We start from the raw sequence: 19584 nt of genomic DNA, 5'->3' as shown, positions 1-19584 counted from the left end.
TAAAATTAATAAGAATACGTACCAATAAATTAAAAAAATACTAATGATGTTTGAATTTATTACTATGGAAATTATAGAAGTCTTTGCATACTAATTTTAATTTATAGTTTTTAAAACTGAGACAAAATCGGCCGTTTATTTAAAACAAAATGTTTGTACTTTATTTATATCATATGTATATTATGTATTTCCTTAACGATTGTAATCGATAGTCCACTATCGAAAATGCCCCTCATGTTGGAGTGCGTGCGATCACCATGTTCGAGAACATGTCGTGCAGTCCTGGTTTTTCGTCGGCGGAGATGGTACTTAATAAGGTTGCATAAGTATCGACCTCGAATGTCAATCTGTCGGTCATTCGGCATCCTAGACCCTTTCGTGGCATTGTTGACGACTAGGTAAAGTCTTAAGTCTTAATGACCTGTATAAATATGTATATTTAAATACGTTATACATATATAATAAGGCAATACAGTGTATTTTCGGTAGTTAAGGATGCCAAAATAAATTCAAGCTTCATAATAATTCTCCAATGTCAATTCCTCGCAATAATGTATTTATATCTCGTGATCGATCAATCTTTTTTTTTTAAAAAAAGAAACGTTTTTATGCATCTTTCATATTATGCCACATAAAATAATATTAATTAAACTTTAACAATATATTAAATAATTACTTACAATAATATTTTGTATAAAATAATGTAAGTTTAGGTTATATAATTATATGTAAATAAATATATATGTTATGTGATATATATAATTATGATAGTCTATGACCGTGCTGGAAGCTAGTGTTACTCGCTAACAACAATTTAAAAAATTCCCTTCTCTACCAAGATATAGTTCACAAAAACAAACAATAAACAATCTGTAACATGTATTTATGCAATATTATATTGCATATATATGCTTGTTCTTGTTGCCAATTAAAAACACTGTTCAGTGAAAAAAATAAGTATATTCAAACAACGTGATATCTAGATCTCGGGAGAAATGGCACAGGGTTCGAGTCGGGGGTTAATAACAGTTGCACATTGACGTTTGCCCTCCGCCAACGGTTCCACATTACGTAATGATCTTTCCATAGAAAGTATACTGTCACTGAATAGCCACACAAAACTATTGCCATAAAGAAATCCATCGCCGTTTCTGTGATTCGATGTGATATACCTGAAAAGAAATATTTATGAATAGGTACAAGATATATTTATTTATGTAACGTATTTTGATTCCTTTAAATAAGAATCTGTGCTAATATTATAAATTCGAAAGTAACTTTGTTTGTTACACTTTTCTATTGATCCGAATTTGATGAAATTTGGAATGAACTACCAACAAAACACAGCTAGAAAGGACATGGTTTACTTTATGTACCTAAAACATACGATCGCCCTTAACACGCAGGTGAAGGTGCGGGCGTGATCTAGTATAATTAGATAGATGTGCTATAATTGTTTCAATATATATATATATATATATATATTTTATTTTTCTATGATTACTCAGCTAAATTATTTTACTATTGCGTTCTACATAAAATGTTTTTCTCTGAATTAGAATATAAGGAACGATGAGTTTATCAATTTATCTTACCGAATTATTTTATTATTTTCGTAATTAAATCTGAAGAATTACTGTGATTACCTACTGGTATATTCTTATTTTTGATATCGAATGGGTGTTCCTATAAATAGTATCTACTTTTTTCGCATCCTTAGTATTTTATTGATTTTGAATATCATTACTTATATTTGTGCTACGTTTATCTATTGGCTAATTTTATTATTTCTAACGAATTTGAATCGGTTCAAAGTAGTACAACATAACTATAGGCATACACAAGAGGAAAGTCAAATGATTATTATGTTGATTTGACTCGACAACATTAGTCGGGAACTTTAATAGTCTATGATATTAATTTAGATTATTTATATATATAGAGTATATATAAATAAAAACCATAAGAGAAGAAAAGCCAAATAAACAACATTTGACAGCAAATTAACGCGATTGTTCGAGAGTTTGATTAATCTATGATATTCAGTCAGTGGCATAGCTATCGTAGGGCCAGGTGGTGCAGTGCATCAGGGCCCCGGAGCTCAGGGGGCCCTCTAACCTAAGTTTTGAATAGATATGACATATGGATTTAGCCTACTAATGTTCGTCTCAATGTATCCTTTGTCCTATTTTTATTCCTATCTATAATTATGAAGCGCAATATTAGTTAAAGAGGGGGTGAGGGCCCGTTTCTTTTTCTATGCACCGGGGCCCTTGTACACCTAGCTACGCCACTGTATTCAGTATGGATTTGCGAAAAAAATGGCGTTTTGAACGTCGACAAAGTTGTTATCGGAATTTTGGAAGTAACATTAAAGTGGATATAATTAGTAAAATAGTATTGTATCATAAATATCTATCATAAACTATTAGTAGTGCACAATATAGCTGAGTTATTAGCATATCGCATGAAATACGTAAATCTATGGTTTGTTTATCTTTATTCCTACTTCAATTGGAATAAGCTATATCTAGATAGTGTCGCGCTATAAAAGAGACTAAAACGGCCCAACTAAATTATCTTGGTGTGCTTGACAGGTAGGTACGCTTGACACTTGACAAACGTCAATAAAAAATCCCATACTACCTTACTTGTGTGCATGTAATTAGTTAACAAGTGTTGGCCACGATTTTTTTCGAAGCGCACTCATTCATTATGAATTCGCGAAATAATGGCGTTTCAAAGATCGGTGAACTGGGTTTCAGAATTATAAATAAAACTAAGTTAGATAAATAAAGACGAAATTGTCGATATTGAATAGCGAATATGTAAATCCTAAGATTGCTTATGGTATTTAATTGGATTTTTTATGTATTATTGTTTTGTATATAAACAAAAGCTGTATACCTATTAATATACATACATTAAATGTTAGATATTAAGCAAATTAATCCGATGCCATTATAAATGAAAAAAATAAATAAATAAAAACAAACCTTCATTCTTTCTAATGGCATCGGGCTTACCAAAATTGTTACCCTCAGTCACAAAATACTGTGTGCCAACGATGCATACCGCCAGCAAGCCGGCTGTCACTGTTGAAATCAGCCAAAATATCAAGCAATCGGACTGAAAAGAAACGCATTGTTAAATGAATATTATCAAAACAATAAAATGAAGTACTCTTTATTGGACAATACTTATAAAAAAATTGTAAAATCCAAAAGTAGACGATTAAATAGAAAAAAAAAACAATTATCTTATTGACAAATCACATTTCGACCAGAATAAGTAGGATCAGGCTTTATATTTTGTCACGGTAACATGTAAAATTGAATACGTGGCGCCTGGCAGGAGACGGAGAGGATAGCGCTGGATTTTTAGTAGGTATTCATGTGTACTAGGGCGCACTAGGGTGTTGTGGGCATCGGCGAGCCCAACGTACCCCCTTCACTTGACGCTGGGGAAACACATATCCAGCAAGATAAAAAAAGGCAGCTATTATATATAGATACTAGATTTATATGAAGATACTATACAAGAATTGGGATTTTTATTAATTATAATTAAACGACACTAAGTAAGATAGCTTTTCGCTTTAGGTACCCTACCTATAATTACAGAAACGAATTTATTAAAAAAATAATTGACTCAATTAGTGATTTTTACGCAAATAAAATTTGTTTTCTTACGTTTCAATTTGATGTTATTATGATTCGTGCAAAAAAGGAGAATATTTGCAAAGGAGGTTTAATCGTCACGAAAGCCTAGACAGTCCTAGGCTAAGTGAATTTTGCCGTCACCCTACTCCTTGAAACTTCTAACAATAGTAAAAAAAATACAGGATTTTTTTCCAAGGTGCTATGGACACATTTTCGAGTTTTAAAAGTGGCTTAAAGTAGAAGCTATTTAATTAAAAATCTTTGGCTGGGCTCTTTATTTTGCCACCCTAAGCTATGCTAGACTAGGCACTATTAGAAAATGGAACAGCAAGGACGGAAAGAATAAATTTCATAAAGGCTTATTGCAATCTTAAAGTATTTTAAAACGCCTAATATTAACGTCACAGAAAAAATAATATTTCAATATTTAATATGTCGTTGTGTTCCGGTTTAGAGTTGGTGTGAGCCATTATGATAGCCACAAGGGACATAATATCAGGCTGACTGATTGCCTGTATGTGATAATTTGAATTTAAATTTACGTTACAAAAAATAGCTACAATATAATATTTTTTTATAAACAGAAATGGGAAAACAAATAATTTAACTTTAGTCGTTAATGTTACTGGCTTCCGCTGTATCTAAACGACAGAACATGCTTAATCCATGTCTACATCGTTTACGTAAATGTCAGACAAATTAATGTTAGGCACATTTTAGAGCGGCTGTAATTTAATAAGTGACAGAAGCGATATAGAAATTCAATATGCTCTCTTGTCACGTCAGATGGCAGGCGCCATCTTTAACGCGGTTGGCGGGCGACTACGACCTCTTGCGGTCGTGGGTAAAATATGGGTTGGGTTGAGAAGCTCTGGAATTTTGCAAATTTGAAGTTGGTATTAGTCATGTAATGGTTTTAATATAACTGTTTTCACTACTAAATAAATCATAAGTTTTAGTTATATCATCGATTCGCAATATAGGTGATGTTAGTATTACAGAGCAAAGGTACAGTCCCGGATCTAGAGGGGGATCAAACCGGGGTATTTGCCCCAGGCGGCAATGTAACGAGGTGCCAAATTCAACAATGCTTTACGCGGAAAAGTCACTAACACTACCATAAAGCCTAGTTCGAACTAGACGAATACGTCCTTTATTTTCCGTTCCATTCGAAGAAGGAGTCAATATAGACAAACCTTAGAAATACATATTCCATAAGATTTACTAATAGCTCTACTACATTATATACCACAAACAGTTCTTGTTAATTATTCCACTTAAAGGTTAAATAGAATAATTATATATTCTTTCGTAAAAACTTCCGATATTCGAAACGTCATTTGCCGACCCATAATAAAATTATATTATTCAAAATCTCGCTCATGGAGTTTATGTAAAATATATTTAATGGTTGAATAGGTTTCACATATAGAGTATAAATGCTTGTTCAAAACTGTGTCTTCTATCTGTATATCATATACTCTGGATTAATTTCTCCTTTAAGCTAAAACTTGCGAACACGTACGAGACCGACTGGTTCCAGCAACTAGTGTAATATCTCAATCCATTGTTATATCAGGCTATCAGCATAATGTTCATTCTAGTTTCAATATGAGCTGGGATGATTGAAAACGTACTCAATTATACTTTTTAATGCCGGGATTACACTGAGCGTCATTTATGGAGAATTTGAATGATATCGAGAAATTGCTTATTCAAAAGACATAATTATATCTCTACCTACGCTTAATGGTACAGTGGTAATATTATGCTCTCATCGAAACGCATTTCAGTTTTGCGTTACGAATTTTGAACATTTCGTTACACGAGTTTTATCGGTAATTAAAATTATAATTTCATTAAATCACAACATTGATTAACTGTAGAAATTGTTAAAATACGGCATTGAATATTGCACGTACCTATGGTGTTACCTTTTCATTAACTTTGGTTTCCTATATTAAAAAGTTAATTGGCTCCGCTTAGTGAAAGTTAATATATATGTATAGTTAAGTGTATATATACTATAAACATATGTTGATGCTTCCATATATATGCTTGAAAAAAAATAGCAACCTGACAGAAATAAAACCTAAAAATTAATGTTAGTTAAAGAAAATAATATAATTATAGAACACCGATAAATAAATATGGAGGGAAGTATATTAAATTTAGTGTTTTTAGTCAATAAAATACATATTTATTTGCTGTTTTTAGTAGTAACACTCAGAAGAGAAGATTATACGCACACACACGAGGGAGTAGAAAGCATCGGCTGAAAGGGAGCATGACGGCACAAGAGAACGTCATGCCTTTCGATGCTACGGTATATTTAAGGGATAGGTATTCTGTTTTTTTATGTGTAATTTTTTTAAACGATATAATAAACAGTTCCTTATCAATGTTATGAGCGAACATAAGGTGGTACATTTCTAGTCTCTTTGGCCGCTCCGTCGTGTAGCACTTGTGCCCTGACAGGAATTAATAAAGGTACATAATATGTGCGGATGTCTCAGAGATTCTTCAGCCACCCCGCGCCACTTTAGTTCGCGCTTACATGAAAATCAGAAAATATGCGGATTTTATATTAAAATAATGAGTAATATAATTTTTATGACCAATTTGTTAGTTATATAGGTAAGTTATAAATCAAATTATATTAATTTAAGAAAATTATTAAAATACAATCTCAAAGTCCAAGCACTTCTTTAAAATTACAAAAATGGATACTAAAAATGACAAATGATTTGACTTTTCGATGATTCTCGAATAAGTGTTTGGCATTTTTAATAGAATAGGTAGTTTGAGAATAGAGTTATAATGAATATATACGAAATCGATATCTGTGGGAAGAATCATTTAGATTGTATCGGTTCGAAATCGTAAACAAAACTGTAACGACATAAATGGCTTTTTAAAAGCGAAGAACGTGTTTCGGGCGTTCGGAAAAAATGTTACAAAAAATTCAGAGTGCGGACAAAAATGCGAAGACGTATTGCCGGATGGTCGAGCGGTCGTAAATGGTACGCGAAGTAAAAAGGTCTGAAATTTATGTGACTATGATTCAAGACTAGATCCGGACACATAATTTAATACAAATATATACACAAACACATACACAACAAAGTAAATAAGTACCTACTCAACACGTCGAAACTGCAATTTCTGTATGAATTCAAATATAATTTTGGAAATATCATTCAAACTATTGTGCCGTTTTAAAAAAATGATATTTTTATTATTTAAATTGAACAGGCGTTGCCGTATTTTAAATACCAGCGCTTTATAAATAAGCTTGAAAATAAACAATTAAGGCAGTTGTTGTTAAATACATAATCCAAAGAAAGAATCATATTTTTTAAATTCCTATGTGGATTTAATCTGCCACTAAAAAGTCTACAGATAAGAAATAATATGGCCGTACAATATTCACCTGTAGATGACTCCTATTTCGTGGATTGCAGAACCACAGTCGCAGCGCTTGGAGGACCGTGTAACGGGGCGTGCGAATCGCCGGGTAACTAAAAAAGTAATAATAAAAATAAAAAAGTACGAATTTTTTAATCATTTTTTTGCAATCATGGGTGTGTTTGATAAAGTTTCAGGATATGTGGACAGACTCTATTAATGCTTTCTCTATAATATTTAACATTTCTCAGTTAAATAATTTACCGCGTTTACCGACTCTAAATTGCAGAAGTAAAGAGACTAGGTAGTGTACAAATTATCTAGGTCTGAGGTTAACACTATTTAACATCTAGTCTCAAGTGTTTAATGAGTTTCGATCGCCAGCAGACCGAGGAAAATCGGGAACTGGTTAAAAGCGGTATTGAAACGACCGCCAATATTTTATCTCTAAGGGTTGCCAGCGTTAAAAAGTCCTAGTTATATATTTTTTATAATATGTAAATAAAATATTTTTTTATAAATATAATTATTGCTATGACATTATGCGTCGAAGTTATAGTTTTTTTTTGAATAAAATTAAAGCTATCTACACTTATATTATAAATGCAAAAGTAACTCTGTCTGTTACTCTACACGGCGAAACAGCTGAACCGAATTTGATAACATTTGGTATTAAGCGAGCTTGAACCCTAAGGAAAGACTTAAGTTACTTTTTTATACTTAACACCCGACGAGACGACCAAACCCTAAAACAAGAGCGAAGCTGTTGGCGACAACTAGTACGTAATAAATATACTTCTTAATATTTAAATGAAATATTTACCGATATAGTTGTTTAAATTGTTGGGCAAAATAAAAGGTCACAATGATCACTGGTGAAACTCGAGATCGAAAAAACTTTAATAAGGATACATAATCCATACATAGTCAAAGGTGAATTTATTCTATTCGCGTATGTTCAGACTGTTTCGTCCATTAAAGTAAATACTCGTAGAGGTAATGGACAAGAGGCTAATATCAAAAAAAAAAAATTCGTTGTAATTTCATTGGTTAACGTTATATCAAATAACGAAATCTAGATTTAAAATGTTTATCTTATAAAAATAACATTACAGTTTAAAAAAAAAAAAATGAACGACCTCGTCTTATTGCCTAGTTTTCTAGGAGAGATGACTAATTTTTCGTTTCAGGGTAATTTATATATGTAATTGTATTTTTAAATAACTGCTTGAATTTCATAAATAAATAAATAGTATTCGAAGTCTAATAATAGCTCACTTGTCAAAATATAATATTATAATAATCACCTAAGCTAGTAATACATATATATATATATATATATATATATATATATATATATACATAGCGTGTTGAAAACATGTATTCTACATATTGCGTCACCGTAGGCGAATAAAAATATTATAAAATATAAAAATATATTTATTTAATCTGGCAACCCTTAATCCAGCAGTTCGGATACTCGAACTTGCACGGTAGATCGTCTCGGTTCAACCGTAATCAGTTCGATTTCCCGCAATTAGTTGATGTGATTTATCTGCCTCACAGAGACGTCCGTTCCATCGGTAGCGAGATTGTTCTTCCGATGTATCAGTAGATATCTTAATCCTGTTTCGTGATTGTTTATAAATGAACAAAGATAATTAACAAAATGATAGTTGTTTTCTCATTTTATCTAAATTTATTGAAATACATTTATGTCTTCGTAAAAATAAAAACGAATGAGCCATCTGATATAATTACATATAGATCAGATATTTGACTTGACATCAATGATTTGCTTGACGTTGCTCATAACGATTTTATTTTACAAAATAGCTTTCTTTAAACTTAATTCAATACATACAAAAAATATCCAGCATTAAGGTCTTCCTTTGTGTTGGCTCGTGTATATACACCCACGCATCGGTTTTTGTAACGCTACACGTAAAACATTTGTATTTTTCTGATCCAATTTGAAGGCTGAGTGAGTTAGTGTAATTGCATGCTCAAATGATCTAATATATTAATTGATTTTGTCGCATCATCGGTGTAAGGAACGAAGAAATTAATATATTTCCTAAAGTACCTGTCTATCAACAGAGGTGACCAACTAGTAGTATACCGCTAAGTGATTTTGTTTTTCTTGACAAGTAAATGTAATTCTTCTATTCTTAAAGATTTTCGACTTGGACTTTAACTTTTTAAAGTCATGTGGCGAATACCAACACGAGATGTTTTCAGGTTGTAGAACTTTATTAAGTACTTATAAAGAACCTTAGAGTTCACTTTACAATAAGCAATACATATAACTTATATACAGAGTTAGATTCAATGGTAGAATCTGTGGCAGTACATATCCACAATGACCAAAAAAAGATAAATAAATAAAAAAACAAATGAATGTATAAATTTAAATTTTAGTAACATTACATTTGAGTTTAAAATATAGAAATAATATTTACTAATTTTATGCATATACATTTTGACTTATAAAATAAATTAGCAAAAACACGCTTTTGTACTATTCGGCAAACTATTATATAATGTTACCCCGTTATACAACGCTTCGATTACCGTATTTAGTACTAGGATTTATTTTGTGTTTATTTCTTAAGCTGTGTGTATAATTTTTATTAGTAATTCCGTATGAATTTGAAGAAGCTGAGTTTTTTTTATAAATGTACATATGTTGTTTGTGTACGTCTGTTTTAAGTTTTTTTTTTCTTTGCATAGTATTTGCGTGAGCGTCAGTCCTAATTAAAGAGTACTTTGACAACTTTGTTTTGTGCTATTTTAAGAGGCTTAAGACTAGTTTTTGGAACTCAACCCCAGACTTCTATTAGATAGTCAACGTTGGATTTAACAAGTGCATTGTGTAACCTTAATCGCTTCTTGTATGGTACACAAGAGGCATTTTGCACAGTGAGCTAAATAGCGATATTAATTTATTTTTAACTTTGGTAATTTGAGGTTTCCATGATAATTTTTGTCTAGAATTAAACCTAAGTATTTCTCCTGTTCAGATCTATAGAGTATGCCATTGTTTATAGTTAGAGTGTGATTTTATAGGTAAGATCTTTATTAATTTTGTTTTTCGCTATTGTTTTAAATCGCACGGGATTTTTAATTACAATTTTGTCATTGCCATTGAATTATTCATAAGTATCTCTTTCTAATCAGGTATCCCACGATACGTCTCATTTAATTTATTTATTTGCTTGTTTGTTACGTTTTAACGTCTTAACTACGTAATCAATTTTTATGAAAATTTGTATACACATTGTCAGGGGTATAAAAAGTACACAGGGTATCCTTTGAGAACGAAGCCGCGGACGAACACTACTTATTCTATAATTGTATAAATAATATATAAACAAAGTAAAACTTCTTCGAAATTCAATCTTTAAAATTGGAACAAGCGAATTGCTATCTACGGACAACTGTTACGATTGGGGCCATTAAATAAGTTTTACTAATGAAATATTACTGGCGAGATTCGTTTTAAAAGCTTTCATGGCGTAGCAGACGAGATACTATCTGTATGTTTAAGTAATTATTAAAAACTAAAATGAAAAGTTATTTATTTAATTAATTAATTTCAGCTTGGACTATTAAATAATTTCAATCTGATGTCCAAAAAACAAATACAATAAAGGCATATTACTCAATATAAGATTACTATTCGTTGATGAGGCAGAATTAAAATGGTGGATAAGAAGTCATTCGCTAGAATACAGACACATTAAACGATAATTCTACTCCTTCGGTAGTAGTCTTATACCTATACATATGATCTTTTTGATAAATGGGCTATGTAACGCATAAATGTTTTTTTTAACAGACTATTATATAAACCTCGATTTTAGCGCATTCAAACAAACAGACAAATAAAAAAAGAACTCTTTTAAGCCCTTCTATCGTATGAACATCAAAAGTTGCACATTTTTTCAATATTTTTAAAAACGAAGAGGAACATTATGTGATTCGAATAGTTGTGCCATAGCTTTGCATGGAAAAAAAAAGAAAAAAAAAAGTCTCCGATTTCTACCATACACGACGTTAGTCCTCAATATTGTAACACTAGATGAAAACCCGGTTTCGTTCGGGTAAAATAAATAAACAAATACTGTTTATAATTTATTAATATTTTATTGTGGATACGTTTCCACTGAGTTTACCATACCGAATTTATTTTGTAGAACACACTTACTGAACGTACCCGTAAACGTCCAACATTGAACGCATCCGTTGAAACTTCATGTCATTAAATTTTATGGATCGAAATATCTCGATATAAAAATATTGTAGGCTAAAAAAAACATTATTTTTTAAATATCTATAACTGTGGATAGGTTTCGATGGGATCTATCGTATACGCAGATCGTTACTCATCACACATGAGATGACAAACTTTGATCAAATAATATGATGACACAGGGCTAGTTTTCAAATTACAAAATTTTTACAGGTTTTACCTTAAGACTGAATTCTTACTTATCCACCCTTAACAACGCAAGCGTTTTTTTTGTTTGCGAGGATTATGTAATTAGAATGGATTTTTGCAACTTAAAGCCTTTTATTCGATTAAGACGATTGGGCGAAGTAAAGGGGATCAAATCTTCGAAGTAGATGATTGGGTTCAGATGAAAGGGTATCAAATTTTATTAAAATTTCAAGTACCTCTACAGAGATGTTTCCTATTGGTAGTCATCGATTATATCTATTGTATTTTCTACGATTATAATTGGTCGGTTATATTGTTTGATAGTCTTCTAGCTACTTGTTTCTTTGTTCATTAAGGATTATTACATTGATATGAACAAGCATAAAAAATATGTTTTTTTTTCGGCAATATGATATTCTCGGCTTTTCTCTATGTTATATGCAAGTATTATACATAATATAAACTTCACCTTGAACTTCTCCGATTATTTATTAATAAAAATCGCATTAAAACCCTTTGCATAATTTAAAAGTTCACAGACTTTGGGAAGCGACTTTGTTTTATACAATGTGGAGAATAAAACCTCAAGGACTATCGCCAAATAAACTATATATACATTTGAATGAGATCATTGGTCAATTTGAGAAAATAATTGGTTTTGTTTGTTGGTGAAGTTGTCCTTGGACCTTTGGAAACTGAAGTGACTAAAATTAATACAAACAGTGAAATGCAAAAGTGTGAATTATATTTAAAGATAAATAATTCAATTCACTGTCTGTAGTGTATAATATACCAAAGCTATAAACAAATCGCATGGAATATGCAAATCTAAGGTTAGTTTATCTTTACTCCTTCATCGACTGGAGATTTGACATTTTATATTATGTGCCATAAAGTTAGGAAAAGTGACATGAGCTTATTTCAACCAATGAGCTGTTGATATTTATATGACGTCATGAGAAATATCTAATGGCGGAGGGCCACAGCACACGAGCAGAATTTTACAACTAGTTGTATTCATTTGGTGTTTTTTTGTCAATCAATGAAAAGTTCCATTCTGAATTTGAAATCGAACATATAAAAATTAGAATCCGTGGGGTAATTATTTAAAATTCACAGTGATAAGAAATTTTGCTAAGAAGATTATGTCTTCGAAAAAACAGCTCACGAAATACTCTGTACAGGCGAGAGTGTAGGGCAAAGTCTGTATTTAAACGTCCTGCGGTTGGTCTAAATGTTTCCACATTCCTTTTAATCAGTTTATTTAATCCACATGTACATATATCCAACACATTTGGATTTTCAAGCAATCCATACAGGTCAAGGTGAATTAGAAACACTTTTAAGAGCATGAAATTTAGTGATGCTTGCCCCGATTTTAATTTAATTGTTACGATTCAGGTGATCTAACCATCTCAGCTAAAAGTATTGAACAATACTTTACCACTGGCATTGTTTGACACAAACATAAATTCACTTGGGAAACCTTTTTATCGTGTTTGCTAAGAAGATTTTCCTTGAAATTCACTTCAGATACTAAGTACAGAAGCGCCGACATTACGTTCTTGGAGTTAACCACTTCTCAGTCCTATTTCTTTCAAGCATTACGTTAATTATTACCGCCAATAGACAGATTGATTGTATAAATTTCACTATAATCTAACGGACGTCCTAAATTTAAAAAGTCGCAAGTTTGCACCACACATACTCTTATTTGCTCCGTATTATTTGCATTCATTGCATGGTATTCAATTATTTGTCCCATTCAGGGCACATTTTGTGCAATGAAGATAAATTCAGTAGTCATTCCACCGTTTAATTACCGAATCTGCTAATCGGATTGGTTTATTACATTTTCAATAATTTATCAATGAACACGTAACACTAAAAACGAATATTATTGAAATTCGAATGTTTGATTGGCGTTTATTTTTCATCTCAATTTATGTTATTTGAGATATACAATGCACTGTACACTGTGATCAATTATTTTAACAATTACATGATCCATTCTTAACAAACGTAACTTATAATAATACTCTATTATTATATGATATAATAAAAACGACGTATTACGTATTATTCTCATCCTTTTCGCAAGGACGAAGCCTGATAAAATCAAAATAAAACAATATTCTATTCAAATAAGATCGAAGTACATTAGAATTGATTTTATAAGTTTCTATTAAATATAAAGCAGTTATGTATATATATATACATACATAACAATTTCTTATTTATTTTTTATATATATATATATATAAAATAAATAAGAAATTGTTGAATATTAAATACAATATACACGTTTTTATTTTTTATTTTACTATTTAATTATAAATAAAGATCCAATACACTATTTAATTAGCGTAGTTCATGATGAGATACAATTTATCTTTTTTTTTTATTGAATTTAAAATATTATGATCGAAAATAAAAAATCTAAAGCTTTAGGTAAAAGTATCGTAAAGTGCTTGTTATCCTAAAAATACATATACTTTTTCCAGTAAATTTAGCCAGCATAATGCAAAATACACAAACAACAATGTAACAGCTACTTCAAGCAGCTTAATTATAATATCGATTATACATATACAAAATTTATATTCAGTATTCGAATCGAAATAAAACAATAAAATTAAATAACACTGAACAAAGACTGTCATAAAATTATCCTTAAATACTATTCAAATATAACAGAATATCATTTAAAAAAAATACCGTAATTCTTATTTAAAAAAAAAAAAAAATTAACGTCAATGATAAAAATTTGGAGATATAGACAAAGTCACAGGTTAAAACTAGTGATATAAAAGTGATTAAGGTCACCTGTAACCGCAGAGCTCGCAGTGGTTCCTACCCACTTGATTAAGCCACCTTTGCAAGCAAGAGAGATGGACGTTTGCCAAGGATCCCTTGCAGTTGCAAGGCGATATTAATCTGTAAGATTAAAAATAGAAAAAGAATTTTTATTATCTCGTTTGAAAGCTTTCCATTTTATTTGAGCTTAGTTTTGATCTTAAATAAAGTGTACGGTTCAATCTCGTTCAAGTATCACCGAATTCAGGTTACAAAGTTGTATTTATAATTCATATCATGCTCGATGAAAGAACCCTGTATTCCGATCCATATTGTTACGTGAGTGAGTGAGTGAGTCACTTGGTCGAATAAGTTCGAAACAAATTACTGAAAAGCAGAAGAGGTGTAAGCCTTTTCGGTTCATTTGCATTTCTCGGTCTGTTTTTTGTATACAATTGCAAACGACAGAATGCTCACTGGACTACAGTGCGAATTCTGTCAATTGCACCATCTGTCAAATAAACCTTAACCTTGTTACTTTTGTAACAGTGGCGAAATAATCTGTGCCCTCTCGGCACAAAAGCCAAAACAAAAAAAAAAATCGATATTTATTAGAAAAGTTTAGTAATTGTCCGAGAAAAAATATTTTTTTTTATCTTTAATAAGAACCTTCTACAACAAAGGTAACAAAAAAAAAATTAGCGAAATTGGTCCAGTCGTGCACGCATGATAACGTGACCAAGGAAAATAGGGATTAATTTATATATATATATGATTCATCCTTTTATTAATAACATCTATATATACGTTGAAGTGCCTTATTCAATACTTGCTTAAACAATTAACCAAAAGGACTTACTAGCTATCTATTGTACGTTAATAGTACTGTGTCAGCGTCTTCATGCACGTACCGACAACAACACTGTACAAAGTTTCAACTAAATCGGATGAACGATACGTGAGCGCTTAGAATTCTAACAAAACAATCTGTGCATATGTATATAAGAGGAGTTAATATACGTATGTAAATTTAATCTTCGATAAGTTTAGACTATGTATTTTGATTAAGCAACAAATAATAGTATCCAAAATATCTCAATATTAAACGTCCGTTTCGATGTAATATCTATTGCTATATAAATATTTTTGTGCAGCACGGAATTATTAAATTATATATTTAACTGAACGGACAAATGGGCCATTTGATGGTAAGTGATCACCACCGCCCATAGACATTGGCGCCGTGAGAAATAATAACCATTGCGTAATAACCAATACGCCACTAACGTTATGTCCCTTGTGCTTGTAGTTATTCTGATATATAGTTATACGGTTCTGTTCACTCACCCTTCAAACAACAATGTAGTATTGTTGTTTCTACACCTACCTACCTACCAACCTACCCAAACAATCTTGCACAAAACCGTAACATCAAGTAAATATTTATAATACGAAGTAAGATATTTAAACTCTCATCTTCTATTATCAATTGGATGAAAAGTAACTAAAGAGATTTTTTTCAAGTACCAATAATAAATAATAAATATTGGACAACATCACATACATTACTCTGATCCCAACGTAAGTAGCTAACACCCTTGTGTTATGGAAAATCAGAAGTAACGACGGTATCACAAACACCCAGACCCAAGACAACATCGAAAACTAATGAACTTTTTGTACATCGACTAGGAATCGAAACCGGGGCCTCGAAGTGGCATACCCATAAAACCAATATACACACTACTTGACCACGGAGGTCGTCAACATAAACTTCTTATAAAATAATAACGATTACAAGGAATGTATTCATTGTTACTTAATTTGTGTGATACAATTAGGAAACATACTATGAAAGTTACTCCTAATCAGTATAGAAACATATTTTTACATAGATAGGTTAAAACTGTTCGTCCCAAAAAGCTTTTTAGGCAAGTACGTCGAAAATAATTCAGTAATGTCGAACGCAATTTCAAACTCATTCGACGGCTCTTAATGAAGCTTCCGTACCCTAGCAACCCTGATAATTATGTTACTTCTGGTATAGTACGGTGGTATATGAAGCTATTTATAAACATCGATTTGAAGCATTAGAAGAGATATTTTGGACGCAAAATAATTGGTGAAGGAAACCATTTTGAGGACACCTGCATTTGTCGGATAAAAATCTGCTATGTATTAATCCAACCCACATTCGAACAGTGAGCTCCAAACCGTATTTTTAGGTGGAGAGAAGGTAAACTGTAGAATATTTACAGTTAAAATTGTTTCAGCAGATTGGTCTTATAAACCTTTGTATAATTAAAATGTGAGTTTAATATTTACTAGTAAAATATTTTTAATTCTAACCTCTCCCTTCCTCTAGTCATACAAATTCTGCAAACATTCGAGCCAATACTTGAAAGAGAATCTCTTTGTGTCACTGCGAAATCTGATTTTTCAGACAAACTGTCTGGATGCTTATTCTTATTTCCTTCAACTACTTTAGGTTGGACAAGATCAGTATTTGTAACCACTGTCTTAGTGACAGTTGCATTATTTGCTGTAAGACTGACATCTGGAACATTTTGTACCAGATCATTTGCAATAGTACTTATCGCGGCATGTATATTTATATTTGACGTTTCATTAAGATTAGTTACGTCTTTGTTTAGTTTGAAACAAGAAGCCATAAAACGTTTTAGTTCTATTAATGTTATATCATCATTATCTTTGTCATTTGTATCTAGAATAGGTATTTTAAGTTCTTTCAAGTCAATATTTTGCACTTGATTGGTTGCATAGCTTAGTGAGGTAAGCCTAAGTGCATTGGCGACATCTTTGGTTGTGATAATTTGTCGTATGTTATGTTCTGATTTCGATACTCCTGGTTTGAGTCTAGTGCTATTTTTAAGACAGTGTGGAACAGCTCCAGGTAAGCTTATGACCCTTGACGGACCAGCGTCATCAATGATTTGGCCAATTGGTTTGTTGATTACTTTCTCTCTTCCATCGTTTGTTTCTTCTTTTGTAGGATTTTCTTCATTGCGTTCAGTTTTTTCTCGATCGTCCATTAAAACGTTTGCTTCATTTATATTTTTATGTAAATTATAATATTATTAAAATAAATCTTGTAAGAATATAATATGTGATGACAGCTGGTATTCAACAAGCGTTTTGACAGGAGCATTTTTTGAACACTGCTTTATCTATATACAATAAATAGTTTTCCGAAAAAAGTATATACTCAATTTCGAATGGACTAGGAACTATATCATTAATCAAGTCAATCAAATTGAATGCTCAGTGTAAAGATCAAAGTATTCTTGTGTGAAAAACGATTTAAAATTAAGGGAAAACCTAAATAGCAATTAATCTCTCACAGCTATCAAATCGGCTGTGTATATTTTTTTGTTTACAGAAAAAATATTAATTTATCTTAACATACATTCATCTGATCATTATCTAGCGCGATATAAGCAACATTAATTAAACGATTAATTAAATAAAAATACCTTGAATAATAATGAAGAAAAACTCAAATAACGTTTCAAAGACTTATTTAAAAAATTTACAAATTCGATTATTTTAACGACGCAGAACAGACCACTGTAGAAAGATAGCAACTCATAAAAGTTTAAGGGACCGTAAAGTGCTGAATTGTTTTTTTACGATTCGTAATTACTTGTCATTACCAATCGTAAAAAACATCGTTAATCCCTCTTGTATTGTAAAATGGGACAGATTAAAAATCGTTTAATAAAGTTAACATTGACAGTTGTGATAAGATTTTTAAATTTTATCTACGAATTCGAATAATGAGTTTCGATTTACTAATAATTTGACTATGAGTCGTCGTGGAACAATCTAACCGTCTTCTGTCACCTGTGGTCACCAATACCATGGAAATTGGCACCGAATGATATTTAAAAAAAATCTGATAGAACCAATGCAACACCAACATTGGAAGTTAAGATGTCATGTCCCTTGTGCCTAAAGTAACACTGGCTTTACATTTAATATAATTTCGTAAATCGATGACACTTGTTAGAAAACCTAACAAAAAAAAAAAATCTTATTATTTTGAAAAAAGAAGAGAGAAGAAAAATTCGTCGCTTACATTAGTACAAATTAACGGAACGTAATAATAATGCCATCTAATAAAATTAGTTAGGATTAAGTGTAACGGATATTTACACCGTGAGGAACTATTAAACGAATTTACCCATAAAAAATCTGTTTGGTACTGACAAATACTTTTATATGTTTGATGAAAGGTAAACATGAGTTTCTGCACTATGCAGAAATAATATTAATTAATGAATAAATATTAAGATTTATCCGTAACAATATTTTTTATAATAATTATTTTATTCCAGTGAACAATTATTCGAATGTCTTCCGCGGCACTTGTATAAAATTCGCTGTTCATATAAAACATTTTAAAAGCAATAATTAAGTCGACACTGAACTTTTACTTTTTAGTAAGCGAAATATTTTAATTAGGTTGTCCGAACTCATGGCACGAGCCATGTGTAAAAGTGAGGCCCGCATTATGCAGAGAGAAACACTAAAGTATAATTTTTAACGTAAACTTACTTTTATTTTAGCTAGGTAATATTATACAATACTAGCAAAATAGAGCTTGTCTTTGTATTTATATATATTTTTATCGGTTAAACGATATGGAAGTTGAAGCGCTGCAGCGCCATTTAGTTACAAAAGTTATAAGAAAATATACTTTATTAATACCTATAAAAATTAGATTTTTTCAGCTCTTATTTACTCACACATTAAATTAGGTAAACAAGTAGCGAATCGACATTCCCGAAGTTTAAAGACGTCATATATTCTAAATAATGAGTACATATTATACACGCTAGCTAGCACAGTTGGTATATATATGTGTATGAAAAGAGCATGTTTATACAATAATCTTATTAATTTATAGCGTAAGCTGACTTTTGTCCCAGTGATTATGGGACGATAGCTGCACATAAAAAATCGGTTATGTTTCCATTTTGGAGAGCTCCAATCATAGATGCAGAAAAATAATGAGGTTCCTTGAAATTAACTAAATTGTTACGATTTGACAAATAATTAATTTTAGAGATCGGAAAAAGGTTACTGGCTGGTTAGATAGTGGTGCTACGGCTGTATAAGAAAAATAATGAAAAACGTAAACAAAATTAAAGTAAATTGTTATCGATAAACTCCAATTCTAACTTAACTAGTATTTGTTAAACATTTCATTTAAAAGTGTTTTCATAATTTTGTCGCTAAATGTAGATGAGT

General features: G+C 31.1%; 1 protein-coding gene across 1 annotated transcript; it reads right to left on the bottom strand.

Annotated features, from left to right (window-relative positions):
- Nucleotides 1-862: 862 nt before the first annotated feature.
- On the bottom strand, nucleotides 863-17363 carry LOC125072755. Its single transcript, XM_047683439.1, has 5 exons — nucleotides 16660-17363; nucleotides 14341-14451; nucleotides 7096-7183; nucleotides 2997-3129; nucleotides 863-1172 (listed from the first exon to the last, which is right to left on the bottom strand). The coding sequence occupies exons 1-5, from the start codon at nucleotides 17361-17363 to the stop codon at nucleotides 964-966; spliced, it is 1245 nt and encodes a 414-aa protein (XP_047539395.1). The 3' UTR covers nucleotides 863-963.
- Between the last annotated feature and the right edge of the window lie 2221 nt (nucleotides 17364-19584).

The sequence above is a fragment of the Vanessa atalanta genome, chromosome 22, assembly GCF_905147765.1.
Source record: "Vanessa atalanta chromosome 22, ilVanAtal1.2, whole genome shotgun sequence".
Lineage (NCBI taxonomy): Eukaryota > Metazoa > Arthropoda > Insecta > Lepidoptera > Nymphalidae > Vanessa > Vanessa atalanta.
This window is presented reverse-complemented; position numbering and strand designations above follow the sequence as displayed.

Excerpts from the sequence above, each read along its gene's own strand:
- LOC125072755 (XM_047683439.1), bottom strand. The coding sequence starts at position 17,363 with ATGGACGATCGAGAAAAAACTGAACGCAATGAAGAAAATCCTACAAAA. Across the intron at positions 7,184-14,340 it reads TGCGAGCTCTGCGGTTACAG|TTACCCGGCGATTCGCACGC; the intron begins GTGACCTTAATC and ends TTACTTTTTTAG. Across the intron at positions 3,130-7,095 it reads GAAATAGGAGTCATCTACAG|TCCGATTGCTTGATATTTTG; the intron begins GTGAATATTGTA and ends GTTTCTTTTCAG.